The sequence below is a fragment of the Myodes glareolus genome, chromosome 3 (genome assembly GCF_982192425.1).
Source record: "Myodes glareolus chromosome 3, mMyoGla1.1, whole genome shotgun sequence".
Lineage (NCBI taxonomy): Eukaryota > Metazoa > Chordata > Mammalia > Rodentia > Cricetidae > Myodes > Myodes glareolus.
The window spans coordinates 78755734-78776392 of record NC_142028.1 but is presented as its reverse complement, the minus strand read 5'-3'; the positions used below and the strand labels follow the sequence as shown (position 1 = coordinate 78776392).

The 20659-nt window shown below is 39.0% G+C and overlaps 1 protein-coding gene across 6 annotated transcripts in view; it reads left to right on the top strand.

Annotated features, from left to right (window-relative positions):
• Nucleotides 1-20448, top strand: part of Stil (STIL centriolar assembly protein) — a 50552-nt gene extending 30104 nt beyond the window's left edge. For all 6 annotated transcript variants that reach the window (XM_048453405.3, XM_048453403.3, XM_048453404.3 and 3 more), the window contains 5 exons: nt 4079-4244; nt 6689-6917; nt 13640-13832; nt 15903-16153; nt 18635-20448. In XM_048453405.3, the coding sequence (XP_048309362.3) occupies nt 4079-4244; nt 6689-6917; nt 13640-13832; nt 15903-16153; nt 18635-19421 (1626 nt within the window). In that variant the 3' untranslated portion in view covers nt 19422-20448. The remainder of the gene's footprint in view (nt 1-4078; nt 4245-6688; nt 6918-13639; nt 13833-15902; nt 16154-18634) is intronic.
• The last annotated feature ends 211 nt before the right edge of the window (nt 20449-20659 follow it).

Genomic DNA, 20659 nt, shown 5'->3' with positions numbered 1-20659 from the left:
TTCAGGACTTTTATCACAGGGTTCTTAATATCTTAATATAGCTTTATTCAAAGTTTTGTCTGGGTTTGCCTTTCCCCCTCATTTCTTATCAGCATCCCTCTTCTACATACATCTACCAAACCAGTTGTTCTCTTTGCAGCCAGTGCCAGTGAAAATAACTTGATGTTTTTTCTTGGCCCTGTAACTATACAAATACGTGAGTGCTATACATAATGTGTGATCTAGGGAAATCTTTGTTTTAAAGTCTTTTGAGGCCATCCCAGGCTAATACCCTGTCTTTTAAAAAAGAAAGGTGGGTGGAGAGATGGCTCAGTGGTTAAAATAAAAATAAATAACATTTAAAAATCTTTAATAAAATTGCATTTTACAAAAAAAAAAGACAAAGATTTTCAAATTCTACTTCAAATTCTTTGTATAGGACCCCTGAGAAATTTCTACTTTATTTTATTTTTAAATGACTTATTATTATTATTATTATTAATTTTTATTTATATATTTATTTTGAGACAGGGTTTCTCTGTAGCTTTGGAGCCTGTCCTGGAACTAGCTCTTGTAGACTAGGCTGGCCTCGAACTCACAGAGATTTAGCTGCCTCTGCCTCCTGAGTACTAGAGGCACCGCCCGGCTTAAATGACTTTTTAGGTGTATGTGTGTATATACCTGCATGAACTTATGTGTACCATATGCACGCCTGTGCCAAAGGAGGCAGAGAACATTGCATCCCCTGGAACTAGAGTGATAGGTGGCTGTGTGCCACCTGATACAGGTGCTGGGGCCATCTCTCCAGCCCCAGCTTTTCAGTTTTTTTTTTGTTGTTGTTGTTGTTGTTGTTTTGTTTTGTTTTATTTGTTTCATTTTTGAGACAGGTTTTCTCTATAACTTTGAAACCTGTCCTGGAACTAGCTCTTGTAGACCAGGCTGGCCTCGAACTCAGAGATTCTCCTGCCTGTGCCTCCCAAGTGCTGGGATTAAAGGTGTGTCCCACACCACCACCACCCGGCCCAGCTTTTCTGTTTTTTAAATAGAGGTAAATTCTTGGAGATTTACATAAATTTTTATTTTACTAAATCACTAGATACTAAACCAAAAATGTTAATATAGTTAAATAATATTTTTACTTTGAAAATAATTATCGTTTATTTTGTCTTGTTTTAAACAAGGTTAATCAACCTAAAGAGATTCACTAAGCTACTTAGAAACATTAACTACTTATAATGTATACTTATAGACTGTGAGCTCTCATCTAGATTATCATTACACAAAACAGAATTTTTTTCTGAAAATACACATTATTTTCCTCAAAAAAATTTTTTTTTAAGGAACTCTAGATATGGGTGCACATGTGTGTGCATGCACAATGGGGGCCTAGGGTCAGCCTTACATGTTTTTCCTCAGGAGCTGCACACCTTGTGTTTACCATTATTATTAATTAGTACTGTTGCTCTTATTGACCAAGAAGAACAAGAAATATTTTGTAGATGATAGCAATTTCAGAGTAATACATATATGAGTGGATTAAAGCCTTACTCAAATGTCTAAATGTTCATTGAAGGAACAGGAAACACACAGAAGAAACATGGAACTGTGGATAGTAGCTTCCTCTAGGAAGGATTTGAGGTATCTCAGGAGGATAATGAGGTGACGAGTAAATATGTTTTGATGTTATCAATGCATATAATACAATTTAGCTGTTTAAAGTGTACAACCCAGTGGTTTTTTGTGTGTTTAAAATAATTTTGAGACAGTCTCTCAGTGGACCTAGGGCTTAGGCTGGTGAGTGAGTCCGAGGGACCTGCCTGTCTCCACTTCCCCAGTGTTCCCATTACAGGTGCGCATCACACGGGACTCTTACTTGGGTGCTCGGGATCAAGCTCAGGTCCTCATGTTTGCACTTTACCAGCTAAGCTGCTTCCATTGTGAGTCCATAGAGAGCTTTATTGTATTGGGTCATTTTCTCAGAGTATACGTGGGCTTTCTAATTGTTTTGTTCTGTTCTGTCAACACTTCAAACTCTGTTCTGTTGTAGTCAGTGCACCAGTGGACATCCTGATATTCATAGGTTGTTTTTTCTTCATTGTATTTAATTTTATGTATTTTTTACATTTTTTTTCTTCTTTCAGTTATACATTTTAACAGCTGAGCCATCTTTTCAGCCCACTTACTTGCAACTTTTATTCACATTTTTAGCTGCATATATACTAATAGCAATGTGCCATAGATTCCTAGAAGTAAACTTTAAAAAATTTTACTGTGTGTGTGTGCACACAGGTGCTTGTGTGTGTTCCTGTTGACCACGGTATACATGTGAAAGTCAAGAGTTTACAGGAGTCGTTCTCTCCTTTTACCACATGGGTCCTGGAGAAGGTCCCATTTATAGGGAAATAGAAAATCAAAATATTTAGGGAAAAAGCAAAAAGAATCAACAACAAAACAAATAAAAGGAAATGTTCCTCACTCCAGTATATATTCAAGAAAAGTGAAAAGCCCTGTACTCACGTTCAGGAGATGCAGGGAGAGGGGAATCAAGCTGGGAGCCAGCCTGAGCGGTAGAGCGAGGCTTAGTTCAGCTGGTACTACTTAGCAAGACACTGTCTTAAAACAAGAAGACAAAATCAAAATAAAACAAAATAACTCTGTGCATAAATGTCCATAGCAATATTATCATTCACAAGAGGCCAAATTATAAACAGCCTGGTTATCCATCAGCTTGATAGATGGATAAACTCAGTGATCATATCCATACAGTGGAATAGTCAGCAATCAGAAGCGATGATAAATACTGTAGTTAATCTTAAAAGCTTTGTGTAAAGAAAAAGGAGCCAGACTCGAGTCTTAGTTCTGTCTGTATGAAATGCCCAGAATCAGCAAAGGCAGTGAGCTAGGTGTGTTAGTGCGTGCAAAGGGCAGGAGAGAGAGGTGGTAAGAAATGACTGAATGACATAGAGACTTTTAGGGTTTGAAAATGTTCTGGAATTAATAGCAATTATTGTTTCATATTTTATGAATATACTATAAACTTCAGAATTGGTAAATTCTAAGGTTCATAAATAACCTCACTGAGAAGGAGGAAGGAAGACTTGGTGTTTTCGGAGGTCAGTTTTGCTACTTATCAAGAATCTTTTTTTATGATATATTTATTTTTATTTTATGTTCATAAAATAAACATATTATTTTATGTATTAATAAATACATATTATTTATTATACCAAATAATTGGTATATACCAAATTATACCAAATATAATGGTATTATACCAAAGTCTGTGTAAGGGTGTCAAATCCCCTAGAGCTGCAATTACAGACAGTTGTAAGCTGCTATGTGAGTGCTATGAATTGAACCTGGGTCCTCTGGAAAAGCAGACAGTGTTCTTAACCACTGAGCTATCTCTCCAGCCCCTTGTCATACAATCTCAATAGGTAACTGTAATGTTTAAGTTTTTCACCTGTAAAATGAATTTTAATAGTATACTGTTGACTGAGTTTTCTGTCCCACCAGGTCCCACATCTGTTTAGTCCCAAATAAGCGCATAGAGGCCTACACTAAATATAAACTGATTGGCCTATTAGCTCAGGCTTTTTATTAACTCGAATAACTTATATTAGTCCATAATTCTTGTCTGTGTTAGTCACATGGCTTGATACCTTTTTCATCAGTGAAGCATTCTCATCTTGCTTGTCCTGTGATGACTGTGGACTGACTCTTTCCTCTTCCCAGAATTCTCCTGTTCTCACTTGATGTATGGTGAATTAGGAATAAAATGCATTGATTTGAAGTATTTGAATAAAAAGTATTATTTGAAGCCATTCAGACTTTCTGTATGTGTCAATTTATGAATACTAATCCAACCACCTGTATATTTCACTTTTAAATTTATATTAATGAAAGTGGGTCTAGTAACTAAGGATAATGGCTTTCTGCATTGAATGAGTCTTGTGGTATGATTTCATTGTATTGTTAGAACACCTAAGTTAAAAATCATCTCTAATAACTAGAGTAGTTGAAATTTGTTACTAAACTCTACCACCAGTTTTGTTGATTGCTTTGTTGTCTGTTTAATGCATGTTTTTAATTGATACAGATTCAGCGCTTATTAGAAGCCCAGTCTCCAAATTCCTGCTCCCCTAAGACCACCACTGTGGAAGACACTGTGAAAGCGGCAAGACAAGTGGAGCTGGTTTCCATGGAAGCACAGTCTTCTCCTGGCTTGCACATGAGAAAAAGTGTAAGCATTGCCGTGAGCACAGGTAACTTTAGTTTTTAATGCTTCTCACATTTGTCTTTTGAAAGAAAGCCATGGAGGAGGGGATGAGGAGATGCTTAGTACAGTGTCTGCCGTACAACCATAAAAAGCCAGGTGCAGTAATGTACATCTGTAATCCTAGTCCTGGAAAGACTGAGACAGGAGGATCCCTGGGGCTCTCTGGCTGGCGAGTCTTGCCCAGCCCGTGAGCTGTTGGTTCAGTTCTCAAAATACAGAGTGGAGAGTGGTGGAGAAGGACACCTGACAGGGACCTCTGCTATCCATATGTATTTGTACATATGTGTTCACACCTGCATACACACATGTGCATACTCACACATACCAAGGGGGTTTTTCTGTATTATAAACTTCTATATTGGGGCTGGAGAGATGGCTCAGAGGTTAAGAGCATTGCCTGCTCTTCCAAAGGTCCTGAGTTCAATTCCCAGCAACCACATGGTGGCTCACAACCATCTGTAATGGAGTCTGGTGCCCTCTTCTGGCCTGTAGGCATACACACAGACAATATTGTATACATAATAAAATAAATAAATATTTAAAAAAAACTTCTATATTTACTGTATTGTAGTTTTGTTTGTTTGTTTGGTTTGGTTTGGTTTTAGTTTTTTCAAGACAGAATTTCTTTGTGTATCCCTGGCTGTCTTGGAACGCTCTGTAGACCAGGCTGGCCTCAAACTCACAGATATTCACCTGCCTCTACCTCCTGAGTGCTGGGATTAAAGGCATGCACAACCACTGTTCAATTCCAAAACAAATTATTAATAGTCATTTGAACTAAGAGACTTTTAGAAACATATTTATTTTTTGTATACTTAACTTTCTCTAAAGGTATATAGAATAGGCAGGATCTAGTGCACCTTTTTTAAATGCTTTTTTTCTCTTAAAAAAATATACAAATACAAAAAAAAATATACAAATACAAAGTTAAACCTTGATGTTAATGATTTATCTCATAAAGTCTCTCAGAATAGAAAATGTTTTCATGGTGGTGCACGCCTATAGTCTTAGTGCTCTGGGGAGTCTTGAGTTTGTGGCCAGGTTGAACTCTGTACTTTGTATCAAAAATAAAATAAAAGGAAAGGAAGAAAGAAACCATTTCATCTTACATTTTTTCTTTATTTCTTGAAACCATTGCATTAAAAGTTACATGTATCATGGTACAAGAGATTATTTGACGTAGTGTACAAATGAGCATCTTATTTTTGTAAATCTATTTTTTTAAGATTTAGGTGTATGACTTTTTTACCTGCATATATGTATGTATGTTCACCAGCTATATGTCTGATGCTGGCAGGGGTCAGAAGAAGTCGTTAGATCCTGTGGAACTAGAGTTAAGGATGGTTGTGAGTCACCAGATGAGTGCTGGGAACCAATCCCATGTCTTCTGCAAGAACAGGTGCCCTTAACCAGTGAGCCTGTTTTCCAGCCCCAGTTAGTTTTTCTTATGTGTAATAGAAAAGGTATGACTAGCATATCAAACCTGTGACTTCACAGAAATTGTGAAGCTGGCAAAAATAAAATGAGTTTATGTAACAAAGTATAAATGAATAGTATGTAGGTTGGCTCAGAAAGCATGTACAAATGGCTTATGTTAGAGAAGCACTGGGTGTTTGTTTTGGTTTAAGCATGTATGTGTTTTATATGCATGTGTGTACATGTGTGTACAGGTTGCTGAACCTTGTAGGCATGAATAGATGCCAGAAGTTGACATCAGTCTGCCTTCTCATCTGCTTCTCTGCTTTATTTTTTGAGACAGAGCCTTTCTTAGACCTGAAACTTGCCCTTTCAGGTAGGCTGCTAGCCAGCAGGTGGCGTTTACATGGGTACTCAGGATCCAAATTCAGGTCCTTGTGCAAGCAGTTCACACACTGCTCTGTCTCCTTATCCCCAAAGCACTTGATTTTAAAATACCTGCCAGTGTCTGTGCCTTGTACACCTCTAATACAATTTCTTAGAACACTCTACTTAAGGATCAAACCCAGAAAACCTATAAATTTAGAGATCTTTGATTTTTCTTTTGCATGTATATTGTTTTCTCCTGAAGTATTTCCATTTTATTTTGAGACAGACTTCCACTATTGTAACCCACATTGGCCTTGAACTTGCTACATAGCCCAGGCTGCCCTCCATCCAAGATCTTCCTGCCTCAGTTTCTTGAGTGTTGAATTACAGCGTACCTCTGTACCTTAATTTGAGAAGGAAGACTCCTCTCGAGCAAGCAGGACACAGGATATTCCCTTTCCCTTTGCCACTGGTTTTTTTCTCTTCCTGCCTTTTACCTCTTTCTCTTTGTGGCATTTCTTTTTAAGGTTGTTTGAGACAGTGTAATTTTGTTAAGATAACTTAGATAGTCTTTGCAAGCTTTTACATTTATTCTTTTTTCTAGTTGAACCTTTGTTCTAGTGTCTGAACTCATTTAACCTCCAGGTGCTAGCTTGTTTTGGAATGCAGAAGGTGATGATCAGGAGCCTGACTCACAGCTAAAGCAAGATGACACCAAGATTTCCAGTGAGGACATGAACTTTTCTGTTGATATTAATAATGAAGTGGCAAGTCCTCCTGGTAGCGCATCTTCATTAAAAGCAGTTGACATTCCCAGTTTTGAAGAAAGCACCGTTGCTGTGGAAGAATTTAATCATCTGCTTCCTGAATCTAAGTAAGAGCCTTTTATTTTCTGTTTCAACCTACGTGTGTGTGTGTGTGTGTGTGTGTGTGTGTGTGTGTATATACACTCACACACACACATATATATATGGCACTTTCTTTTTTTGCAGTGCTTAGGATTGAATATATTTTATATTTGGGGGTTGTGTATGTGTTGTTGTTTTTTGTGTGGGGTGGTTGGTTGTTGTTTGTTTGAGACTGGGTCCCTATGTAACCCTGGCTGTCCTGGACCTCACTATGTATAGACTGGCCTTGAACTCACAGAGATCTGCCTACATCTGCTTCCTGAGTGCCTCCTGGGATTAAAGGTTCATTCCCCTTTGCCTAGCTTAGAATGTGATTTTTACATTTATATACATAGTATAGAATAAATAAATCTGGCAATCAAAATTATGACCTCATATACTTTTTGTGGTGAAAACATTTAAAATGTGCTCTATAATTCTGAAATACAGTATGCACTATTATTTATTTTAGTCACTAATGTGTACATTTTCTTCCTCTTTGAGAGATTTATATATTTACTATATTTTCATTAATGTCTATGTAATAAGTGTCAGTATAATGGAGAATTCTCAACTTTCTTCAACTATACCCATAAGTCAGCTGCTGGACATATTAATCTGAATGAATCACAACATCCAAAAAAAGCTTCAGCATTCTCTGTACTTAGACATTACCTCAGAGATTCTGATAATACAGGATTCCAAGTGGCAGTGCAATTATATTTGAAAGCGACAACTAAATACTTAAATATAAAATGTCATTTTATATGTTTGCTTCAAAATAATAGATGAACTGGCTAAATACAGAAACAAAAAAAAATTGACAAGATGGTAATTTTTGTTGTTGTTTTGTTTTGTTTTTCAAGACAGGGTTTCTCTGTGTAACAGTCCTGGCTGTCCTGGAACTCACTCTGTAGACCAGGCTGGCCTTGAACTCACTGAGATCCACCTGCCTCTGCCACCCAAGTGCTGGAATTAAAGGCATGCACCAACACCAAGGGCTAAAATGGTAAATTTCAAAACACTGTATATAGTGTTTTGTTAAACAGTTTTCAGTTATATTTGAAGTTGTTCAATTGTGAAATTTTCTACTAAATTAGAGTAATTTAGATACTCAGTAAACTTGACAAAATTTAGCAAGTATTCTTTGAAATAGCATAGGACAAGCAGCAGATTATTTTTTTCAGTTAAAAGCCTTGTGATACTAATTAGTATTCTAAACTATTGATTATGTAATAGTTAAATCCATGAATATGTACGTCTAAAAAGCTAAGAGAATTGTGTTTTTATTTTATAAAACTGTTTTAAATCACAGATTCAATTAAAGGTTCATATGAGTAGCAGTTTATTTAAAAACCTTTTGCATACATCTCCCCAGCAAAATTGAATTCCTGGGTCATATTTATTTCTCTGTCTTTGACATAGTATCTTCCCACATTAGCCATTTATTCATTCAGTCAGTCCAGCTGACCTAGAACTTGATATGTAGCACAAGTTGGCTTTGAACTCATGATACTCCTGTTTCAGCCTCCTGAGGGCAGGGATTATAGGTATACACTACCATATCCAGCTCATGTTAGCTTCTAAATAAATGTTTCCTGACAGAAAAGCCCCAAGTCTGTATACATTTTATTTCAAAAAATGTTAAAAACTCAAAGAATGAACCGTGATTTACCTTTTATCTGTCTTGAATTAATTCTCTTTTTTAATTAATTAATTTTTATGAGTGAATGTTTTTACCTGCATGTATGTATGTGCATCATGTGTTTGCAGAGGTTAGAAGAGGGCATCAAGTCCTTGTAGATGGACGTTTCTGTCCCACCTGGTCCCACAGCCATTCAGTCCTGAATAAACACACAGAGGCTTATATTAATTATAAACTGTTTCCCTATTGCTCGGACTTATTACTAACTAGCTCTTGCAACGTAAATTAACCCATAATTCTTATCTGTGTTTAGCCACGTGGCTTGGTACCTTTTCTCGTGAGGCATTCTCCTCTCTCTTCCTCTGCATCTGGCCAGTTTTTATACTTTAAAAAATGAATGGCGTGCCCCCAGCAGGCACCCAGAGCAGCCGCTAGTCCGCTAGTCCGGCAGAGACAGCTGTGGGTCCCTGGGGCCATGTGAACAGGCAGCGAGCTCACAGAGCAGACAGGAGCATGTCCCAGGCAGGCTGGCAGGCTGGTTCTGCCATGCGGCCTGGAGAGCAGGCGAGTGGGCAGATAAAAGGCTTACAAGACATAGTAAATAGACATAAAGCTGAACATTTATTACTTAAAGGAGAGAGACAGGAAGACAGAGATAGAGAAAAAAGAGAGAGAGATGGGGAAACACGTGTGCACACGCCAAGAGAGAGAAAAGAAAGAGACCAAGATGGTGACAAGAGGTCAGGAGTCGCTGGGAGTGGGCGTGGCTTGTCCCTTAAAGGGACCAGAGATCAAAAGGAATAACACCAGTGACTGCCTCTCTCCCTTTCCTCTTCCCAGAATTCTCCTAGTCTGGTTGCCCCACCTATACTTCCCGTCTGGCTACAGGCCAAACTGTTTTATTAAACCAATATGAGTGACAAATCTTTACAGTGTACAAGAACATTATTGGCATTATCAGCAGGTTCTCTGGAATTTAAGTTACAGATGATTGTGAGCTGTCATGTGGGTGCTGGGAACCAAACCCAGGTCTTCCAGGGAAGAGCAGCCAGTGCTCTTAACCACTGACCTATCTCTCTAGCCCCTTCTTTTACTTAATTCTGTAAACTAAAGAATACTTTCTAGGGGACTGGAGAGATGGTTCAGTGGTTAAGAGCACTGTCTGCTCTTCCAGAGGTCCTGAGTTCAATTCCCAGCAACCACATGGTGGCTCACAACCATCTGTAATGAGATCTGGCGCCCTCCTCTGGCGTGCAGGCATACATGGAGGCAGAATGTTGTGTATATATATAGGAAAGAAAGAAAGAAAGAAAAAAAGAAAGAAAGAAAGCTTTCTAGATTTAAGGTTTTCAGATCTGAAAATCTCCAATCCTTTGATAGTTTCTAACTTCAGAAAAGGAACTAATTTAACGGATAGACTGAAGCTAATTGCTTTTTCAGAACAATTAATCAGCTTTATTGATTGTAACACCTAACAAGATGTAGATCTAGTCTCCTTTTTTCCGCATATAATATATTGATTTAGAATCAATATCTCTAGGCCAGATGTGGTGGCACTTAGAATAGGAGGAAAGACAGTCATAGGCCATCACAAACTAAATAGAAAGACCCTATCCTAAAAAGAAATTATTTTCAGCTCTATGCATGGTGGACTTGTATTTCTCTGCACCCTGACTGACCGCTGGTTCATGCTGTTGCTTTCGTGGCTGAGTATTAGCACTTAGCTCTGAGTATTGGCACTTAGCTGCTGAGTATTGGCACTTAGCTCCCTGCTAGATCAGTCTTTGTGGTGTTGGAGCAGTCTCTGAAGATAAGTTTGTTGGCTGTGCAGCTTAATTGATTATTGATTACTCTTTCCCAATGGAAAGTGATGGTTTAAGGCATCTATTTAAAGCAATTTTATGAAGCCATGCTTTGGATGCTTTTGGATGTACTGACATTGGAATCATCCATTACATTTTTTGTTTTCATCTTACATTTTTTGAGGTTTAAAGTTTTTCATGTCATTTTTTCCAGCTTTTGTTTTTATTTACTAGTTTAGACACCCAGCTAAATCTTTTTAAATTCTTGAGCACACAGTGTAGCCCATTGATTATGAGTACACTCTGGTTTGAGCTTCTAATTTAAATCATGGCAATATGGCCATAGACTGCTTTCACAGTCTCTAGTTGATTGTTTCTCATCTGTAAGATGGGAATAGTAAAGGCATATACTTCTGAGGTTATTGTGAGAATTAAATGTTGATATATATAAAATGGTCAGAACAGTGTCTGCAGCTCTGCAGCCAGCGTTTAGTGGAAGGTAAATACTGAGAACCTGTTAATGGAGAAGTGATGTAGCTCAGTGTTTCAGAGGTTTCAGTCTTTGCAGCTGGCTCCATTGCTGTGGGCCTTTGGTGATTCTGACACACATGGCAGTGCTCAGCTGCTCACCTCATGGCAAGTGGGACTCCGCAGGACACAGAACCTGAGCCCATAAATAGGCTTTGTCCTGATTTTCTTCACCCTGACCCCCTGGTGCTGTCCGCATTCAGAGCACCTAGAAATATGCATTAGGAACCTCCTAGGGGGCACCTCAGGCCAATTGGCAGCCAAGACTATTAATCATCACAGTGTTTAATCTTGATGGCCAAGATTAGCTAACACTGGAATAAGACAAATTTGATAGCTGACATGGCTTCTCCCTTAGAATAGAAACAGTGTGGCCTTGGATGCCCTAGAAAGAACAGTGTAAGCCAGACCACCCTTGAGCCACCACGCCTGGCTTTTGGATGACAATAGTTTTTGGGTTTTGGTTTTGGTGTTTGTTTGGTTTGGTTTTCTTGAGGCAGGGTTTCTCTGGGCAGCCCTGGCTATCCTGGAACTCTCTGTAGGCCAGACTGACCTTGTGTGCACCACCATCGCCCATCTTGATGGCACTGTATTTTGGAAAGACAGACAAACCTTAAAGGCTGAATTAGAGGGTACAGTTATTAGGTGAAGAAGCTACTTAGTATGCAGTCATATATTTGGGGCACAGCATGGGGGAACAGAAGTAGATGAGGAAGACTCACAGTCACAGACACCCCACTATGTATAGCTGATACTGTGCTAGCAAGGCCTTTTTAAACCTGCAAATGATCCCTTTCCCCTGAGAAATTTTAGCATGACTCTGGATATATGTATATTATATGGGTGTACAAAACATTTAGTGATATAGAAACAAAATATTATAGTAATGAGATGGGTGTGGTTGTTTTATGTAAAGAATTAAATCTTGGCAGAATAGAGAATAGTTGATAGTATAGAAGACAGAACCTTCAATTTTTTTTTTTTTTGAGACAGGTTTCTCTGTGTAGTCCTGACTATCCTGGAATTTAATTTATAGACCATATTGACCTTGAGCTCAGAGATCCACTGGGATTAAAGGTATAAACTACCATGCCCAACATATCTTCAACATGTTTAAGAGTTGAGTGTTTTGATTTTTAATGGTCAGTGCTGAGAACACTACTGCACATAAACATATAATATAAAATGACAAATATATTTAGGGTCATTTCAAAGTCAACTCTTCCACCACAATACAATCCAAAATTATACTCATTTAATACTTACACGTTGAAGAAGGATAATAAGAAAAGTCTTTGTTTAAACCATTATGTTTCTATAGGAATAGAAAACCTTGTATATACAATATAAACACTGTAGTTTATAGCGTACAGTAATCTTGGATCTGAGCCACAGCATTTCAACAGCTTCCGTTGAAGTATCAAGGTGTGATGAGTGTGCACAATGTAAAGTGTGTGTGATGTGTCCAGAACAAAGACCTAAGTGAAGTCACATGACAGAGAATGGGCAAACACTGCCAGAAGCAACTCTGATTTTATCTTGGGATGGTTGTTAGCCACCTGGAACTCAAGATTCTCTTGTTTCTGTCTCCTATGGGACAAGACTATGCCCATGGGGGTTGGAGAGATGTCTGAGAATTTAGGAATTCTTACTGCTTTCTCAAGGATCCGAATTTGGTTCTTAGCACGCAAGTCAGGTGGTTCACAAGGGTCTGTAACTCCAGCCACAGGAGGATCCAATGGTGGCTCTGACCTCCACAGGTGCCCGCACACACATGCACATACCAACACACACATACACACATAATGTAAAAACAACTCTTTGGTGGCTCAGGGGTTAAGGGCACTAACTGAACTTACAAAGACCCTGTTTTTTTTTTCCTAGCTCAGACATCTAACAATATCTAGAATTCCAGTTCCTTGGGGCTTTACCTCCTCTGGCCTCATTGAACCCCTGCATGTACATGGTGCATATAAACTCACACAGGCACACAAACACATAAATAATTAAAAGATTCCAGTCCTGTGCCACCATACCTAGCTGCTTTTCTCTATTTTCCGCATGACCCACAGGCTAGTTTGCTAACAAGAAATGAGCTTATAATGCTTCTTCCAGTCATTTTATTTTTTTTAAATTTGAAGGTGATAAATGCTCTAAATAAAGTCAAAAAATAAAAGCATAAAGAAGAAATGCTATCAACTAAATAATGTGATTAATAGTTGTGGCGTGTGAACCTTGAGTTGGCAAGGATCAATTCTATTTTAAAGTTCAAAGTGAGCAAATTATATATTTAAAATGTTTAGATATCCTAAAAAGTTTTGCTGCATCAAATGTAGACGATATCACCTTGTTTCTAGCCTTCAATGAAAGTCATCTTAATTGGGACAACATATAACTTAATAAATTGGTAACAGGTAACTTAATAAAACAGTATTGTGGTCTGGTTTATGAGCAGCCTGTCAAGACGATATTTATTTGCCTTGCTAAGAATTGAATATATAGTTGGGCAGTGGGAGTGGTGGCGCACACCTGTAATCCCAGCGCTCAGGAGGCAGAGGCAGGCAGATCTCTGAGTTTGAGGCCAGACTGGTATACAGTGCAAGTTCCAAGACAGCCAGGGCTACACAGAGAAACCCTGTCTCAAAAAACAAACAAACGAATAAACAAAAAAGTTCAATATACAACCAAGTGCTGCTTAGGTCTTACTACTTTCTTCCCTGCATGCCCTTTCCAGCAATACTTCAGAGCAGAGAAAAGAACCTGATGTGCCTGTGTTCTTCCCAAATGCCTTGCTGGCTGAGAGTGTGAGCATGTGCTTACAGACTGAGCCAACAGAGGGAGCCAGTAACAGCGCTGAATCACCAGAAGGACCAAAAGTTGAGCCTGACTTTCCAGCAGATAACCAGAAAATTTACCAGGACTTGTTGGTAAGTGTAGACCAGTTCATCTTTTGTGAGGTAGTTATTTAATATAGGAATACTCGTTAAGCTTTCCCTAGCTTTAAATTGATTGAAGCCTTGAAATAGAATCACTTTAGACATATTTAACAATATGTAATTTTTCAGCTTTTCATAAATTTTGATAACTAATTGTAAGCTTTGTATTCATTAGATGCTTAGCCAGAAAAAAAAAGCAATATTTATTTTAAAAATATAAGTGTTACTATTTGCTAAATTCCTTCTATAGTTGGAACTAGGGGATAAAAGACAAGCAAATTAAGTTTGTGAGGAATTTGAAAATAGTTAATGATACTATTAACTAATCTCAGTTCAGGTAAGCAGACAATTAATAAACGTTTGCTTAGTTTAAGAAAGGAGACTAAGCTAAGTAGGTATTCTAGCAGTGTAGTCTGTGCCTTTGAGAACAGAGGGGAAATCCTAACAGGGACACCAGTGACAAGCGGGATGGGTTGAGAAGTATAGTAAAGCAAAACAGAATAAATAGATCTTTTTAGCTAACTTAGAAGGTGAGTGAGTTCTTTTTTTTTGTTTTTTGTTTTGTTTTTCGAGACAGGGTTTCTCTGTGTGTAACAGCTCCGGCTGTCCTGAAACTCACTTTGTAGACTAAGACTGGCCTCAAACTCACAGAGATCCACCTGTCTCTATGTCCCAAGTGCTGGGATTAAAGGCGCGCACTGCCACCACCCGGCTGTGAGTGGGTTCTGAAGGTTCACATCCATCCAGCTGGAAGACTTGGAATGTTTTATTTCCCTATTTGTAGCTGGTGATTAGGTAACAGATAAGAGTGAAGTTGTGCATAGACTAGTGCTAGCTTGTCTGCCAGCTCAAATGTCATGAATCCAGGGTACTTACGTCACCGGTGTTTACAGAATGTGAAGAAGAGCCGAGCTGCAAGCACAACAGAAAGTCTGTTCTGTAACCTGAAGAAGCACATTGCCAGCTTGCAAGTGCGTGATTTAAGTATATTAGTAATTTTTCATTTTGCTTTTTTGTTTTATTGTAAAGTTTGAGGCCAGAGGACAGGGTTTTACTATGTGTTGCAAGCTGGCCTTGGACTGTGACTCCTGTCTCGTCCTCCCAAGGACTGAGATTATAGGTGTCAGCTCCTAGACGTGTTACTTGTTACTGAGATTATAGGGGTCAGCTCCTACACTTGTTATTTGTTACTGAGATTATAGGTGTCAGCTCCTAGACGTGTTATTTGTTACTGAGATTATAGGTGTCAGCTCCTACACTTGTTATTTGTTAATGAGAATTTTTTTTTATTTCATTCTCTCAGAATTTTATACAAACCAAGTGTGGTGGTGCACTCCTTTAATCCCAGCACTTGGAAGGCAAGAGTCAGGTGGATCTCTGTGAGTTTTTGGCTAGCCTGGCTTATATAGTGAGTTCCAGGACAGCCAGAGTTATATAGTTGTCTCAAAAAATCAAAATAAATAAATAAAGAACTTCAAATAGGTTCATGTTCATCCCTCACTCCCCTCTTCACGGTTGGCTTTTAAGTGGATCTCCTCTTTCCTGTAAGATCTGATTAAATCATTAGGATGGGCTCCCATTTAAAAGTAAACAATAAGCCAGCTGCTGTGGTGGCTCATTCCTCTAATCCCAGCACTCAGTGGGCAGAAAGGGGGTAGATCTCTATGAGCTCAGGGTCAGCCTTGAAATTTTGTCTCAAAAGAAAGGAAGGAAGAAAGAAAAGACAAAGAAACTTGTATAATTGCAAGTATACCAGACACTTTATAGAGTTTGACAAGATATTATTTAGCCTTCTTTGTGGCATTATCCTAAAATCTTAAGGTTGAGGGCTAGAAAGGGGACTCGGCAGTTCAGAAAGCTTGCTCTCTAAGCAGACTGGAGGTTGGTTCCCAGCACCAGGTCAGGTGGCTCACACCCACTTACAGTCCACCTTTGAAGGCACCCACACGCACACAGGCATATATATAAATTAATGAGTAAATTATTTTTACAAAGACCTTAAGATTGTTAGTGATTTTTAAATTTTTATCTTTTTAATTTTTATTCTTTTTCTTTCCACAGGGTAAAGTGAACCACCTACTAAATAAATCCTCCCAAGAAATTGACCAACCACCTACCAAAGCAGTAGTTATCAACCATGAATGCACCAAGACCCCAAATACTCACCACGTAAGGAAAAAAAAGCACAATTCAGGGCTGGTAGACAAAGACTGTGTGCTCAGTGCAACTATTAAACAGCTAAGGAGCTTGGGAGTGACAATTGATTCCCCCACTAAAGTGAAGAAAAATGCCCAGAAAGTGGACCATGCCAGGTAACTTGACTTTTAAAGGATGAATGCATGGCAGTGTGTTTCTGCAGTTGTGGAGGGTGTGTGCATGCCCCTCAGTCCACTGGTTTGTATTTGTTGAGAGCCCGCTATACTGGAATGCAAATATCATCTCTATATTTTCCAGTCTTCTGGTGGGATGAGGTGACATAGAAAAGTCACTTGAGGATGGTTGCTCTGTTGATTTATTCTTTTAGTGCTATCTTTCCTAAAGTTGTCATCAGAATGCTGGAAAAGAGAAATGAGTTTTATTGGCAATCTGAAAGTCTCCCTGGAGGTAGTGGAGATCCGCCAGTTCCCGGTGTTCAGCCGCACACACTGCTGGTAGAAAGCATGTGCATTCCTTTTGGTAGTGTGCAGCCAACTATTAGACACTTCTGTCTAAATTATGCTTTACCAGAGACAACCTCAGCATATATACACCTGTTAAAAAGAGGATATACAGTGGGTTTTCTCTTGGGCCACCAACCAGCCCCCAAATCATGGCACAGAGATGTATTAGTTATGAATGCTTGGCCTTATCCTTGTCCCGTTCGCTCTTAAAACTTAAATTAAATTAACCTGTTTCTCTTCATCAGCATTTTGCTGTGGGGCTTTTGACCTTTCATTCTGTAAGTCCTACTCTGCGTCTGACTGGAGTTGCCTGGTTGACTGACCCTGGGGGTCTCCCTTTCTTTCTCCCTCCTTCTCTCCTACTTATTCCCTCTGTCCACCAGTCCCACCTGTTCAGCTTTTTATTACAGTCATGTGCCTCAGCCAGGCAAGGCAAAATAGTTCACCTAGTTAAACCTTCACCTAGTTAAACAAATGGAGCATAAACAAATGTAACACATCTTTTCCTAATTAAAGTAATATTCCACGACAAGGATAAAATCTGGAAGTTAATAAGTAAGCTAGTAAATTTTCTGATAATTGCTTTTGTTATGAGAAAACTAACAAAATTTCCTAGTTTAAAAAACAAGTCGTTTTTTTTGTTGTTGTTGTTGTTTTTAAAGCAGTATGGGGCAATATAAGATAAAATACAAAAACTCCTGTCTCCTCAAACTCTTCAGTCTGTCTCGTTCATGGTTACTTTAAGCATTTATTTTGTATTCTTCTAGAACAGTTATTTGGGTGAGGGCTGGGAACTGAACTGGGTCCCTGGAAGAGCAGCAAATGCTCTTGTCCACTGAACCATCTTCCAGCCCCTTTCTCGTGTTTTTGATAGCTGTATAATATTCTGTTTTGCACATGCACTATAAGATAGTGAACCCTCATCCTTTATCACTGGACTTTTAGGTCAAATCTTTTCTGTACAATTTAAATCAGTATTAAATAAATGTCATTCTGCAAGTACTTGTTCAAATTAAAGTTATAATAATAGATGTTTTACCATTGCTTGCCAAATATTTATATTTATTTTAATCCTTGCCAGTATTACAGGAGAATGAAGCTAACATTTTTGAAGGTTTTCATTTTTTAAAAAATACATTTATTCACTTGTTTATTTATTTATTTGCTCATTCTCTATTCCCCCCCCCCCGTGTGTGTGAGTGTGTGTGTGCTGGTGTATACGTGACCAGGGAGCAGCTTGGAGTCAGTTCTCTTCGTCCACCGTGTGCTCATTAGGTCCGGCAGTGAGTGCCTTCACCAGTGGAACCTTCACCAGTGGAGCCATCTCAAAAATCCTGAGTTTTATTTCTGAACATCTGTGACCATGTGGTATTTTCTCCAGTTCCAGGAGATCCGGTGCTCTCTTCTGGCCTAGGGTACCAGGCACAATGTGAAGCACGTATATACTCACAGGCAAAACATTCATCCACATAAAATTAAAATAAATCTTTAAGAAAAAAGCATGAGAAAAAACTACATATACCCTTTGGAATTCACAAGTTTCCCATGCTTTCTATGCACATCTATGTTTATTTGAGCAACTCATTATGCAGCCCAGGTTCATTGTTCTCTTGCCTCAGCCTCTTCCTGATTACAGGCATGATTAATACCCCATTAGTGGGTAACTATTAGATAATGTAATAATGTATTTTCTCATTCTCTTTCTTTTCTTTGTTTCTTTCTTTCTGTTGTTGCTTTCTGTTTTGTTATACTTTTTGACAGGTTCTTGTGTAGCCCAACTTGGTCTTGAACTGATTATCCTGCCTCAGCTTCCCGAGGTCTGGGATAGCGGACCTGCACCTGCATCACCACACCTGGCTTGGTAATACGTTCATGATAGTCATCCTACGTGCATGCTGTTGGTGTAAAACACTGAACTGGTCAGCCAGTAATCTGCATTCAGTCTGTGAATAGGGATTACCTCCCAGTTATAATGAATACCCTGAATGTGTGTCTGCCCATGAGGACTAAGTCTGAGTAGTCAGTAAAAAAGCCCCAGTAAGCTTAAAGCTGAAACCTTTGTTACTTTTGCAAAATGAAACTCTTACTGCTTAAAATAAGGTTAAAAGCTGCCTTACTTTTTGTGTCTTGCAGTGTTTTGGCATGCATCAGCCCGGAAGCAGTGATCTCTGGATTAAACTACATGTCATTTGCTAATGTTGGCATGAGCGGCTTAAGTCCCACTGGTGTGGATTTGAGCATGGAGGCAAATGCTATAGCTCTGAAATACTTGAATGAAAATCAGCTGTCACAACTGTCTCTTGCGCGATCAAACCAAAATAACTGTGACCCATCTTTTGGCCTTCTACATATTAATTCAGACAAAAGCAAGGTTGGCCTTAGCTTAGTTTCGCCAAGCAACATGTCATTTGCAACCAAAAAATACATGAAGAGATATGGGCTCTTAGAAAGCAATGACAATAGTGAGGATGAAGAGCCTTCTGGCCACACAGATAGTGAGCTGGACCATGTGTTGAATAGAAACCCTGCATGCAGACCTGTGCAATTTGATCATCAGAAAGCGCCTTCTCAGAATGCCTGTGAAATAGCCCAGTGTTCTGACTGTGGCTCTGAGGACATGCACCCAGCTATGCCAGTGTTGAGAAATATCACAAATGAGGCTGTGCAGCCAAGAGCAACAGAGCAGCTGAGTGAAGACTCTGCTTTTTCATTAAGGAATCTTACACCAGATCCTGCAGTGAGCCTCCGAACTGGAAAAGCAGAGTTTACTCGACATCCTGAGAAGGAAAATGAAAGTGACGTTGCAGTTTTTTCTGAAACCTTGCAGCCTCCTGAGACTTTGAAGCATCTGAATAGCATGAATTCAGTGGGCACCTTCTTAGATGTGAAGCGTCTCAGACAGTTACCGAAGTTATTTTAGCTCTGCTCCTCCTTTGTGATGTGAGGACTAAGTGTGTATTGACGGCACTTAAGAAAGCCAGACTTTTGGGATCTCTTTTGCTTGGTTGTTTGTTTGTTTTTCAAGACAGGGTTTCTCTGTGTAGCCCTGGATGTTCTGGAACTTGCTCTGTAGACCAGGCTGGCCTCAAACTTAGAGATCCACCTGCCTCTGCCTCCCAAGTGCTAGGTAGGATTAGAAGCATGCACCACTGGCCATGACCTTTGGGGCTTCTAATAACTGTAAGAGTCTGTTTCTTGTTAGCAGCTAATTACAGTAGCCTTTATATGACCCAGTTATGAAATGGCTGCTTAGTGGGAAGGCTGGGCTCCTTCTGTGTCACTGAGCCTAAAACAGAAGTAAAATAACCCTAAGATCAGGTATTGCAGCAAATCAAGTTCAAATGTACCCCCTGTACTCCAGGCCCTCCCATGTACTAATGGGCTCTGTTACTGAGCCCCACCTCCGAGCTACATCCTTAACTATAGGGGTTTTTGAGACAGGGTCTCAGTATGTAGCCTAGGCTGGCTTGAGATTTCTCCTTCTGCCTTCCACATCTGGCTCAGGTATGCAGCTTACCCAGTGTCTCACAAAGAAGGTTTCTTACATGGTCGTAGTAAGTTTCAAAACTGAGAAATGACATTAGGCATGATACTGAGTGAACCACAGAACTTTTCATTGCCTTTAGTTGTTATTTGGTGGGAAGAAGCAGGCTGGGGTTTGAGTCCAGGACCCCACACCAAGTCTCTTGCACTGAATTTTATACTTGAGTCCATGAGGTGTACCATTGATTTGCATGCTTTGTGTCTACCCATGAAATTAGATCACATGGTTTCCAGTAACCTAAAACCCTTCAGTCCCTACCCTTGATGGTTCCATCATCAGAATGTTTTTATCATTTAAAAAATGTTACATAAACAAAACTGTATTTTTAAAATTTCTTTTTTTAAGCATTTTACCTTTTGAAATTTACTGCCTTTCTCTGAATAATGTCCTGAGAGCTATCCAAGTGTTGTGTGTCAGTAATTCTTTACTTCTGCTTCCCCCAGTTGTTTTAAATTGGTATTTCTAAATATAAAGGAAAAATATCCTCATTCGCTTAAAAGATGAAGGTTTCTGCTGAGGTTATGATGAGGTTGTCTTGTGTTAAAGTTTGGCTCTTAAAGGAAGACTTTTGTTCTCTGAATGTTTTTCAACCCAGCTGTGGCTTCCTGAGAAAA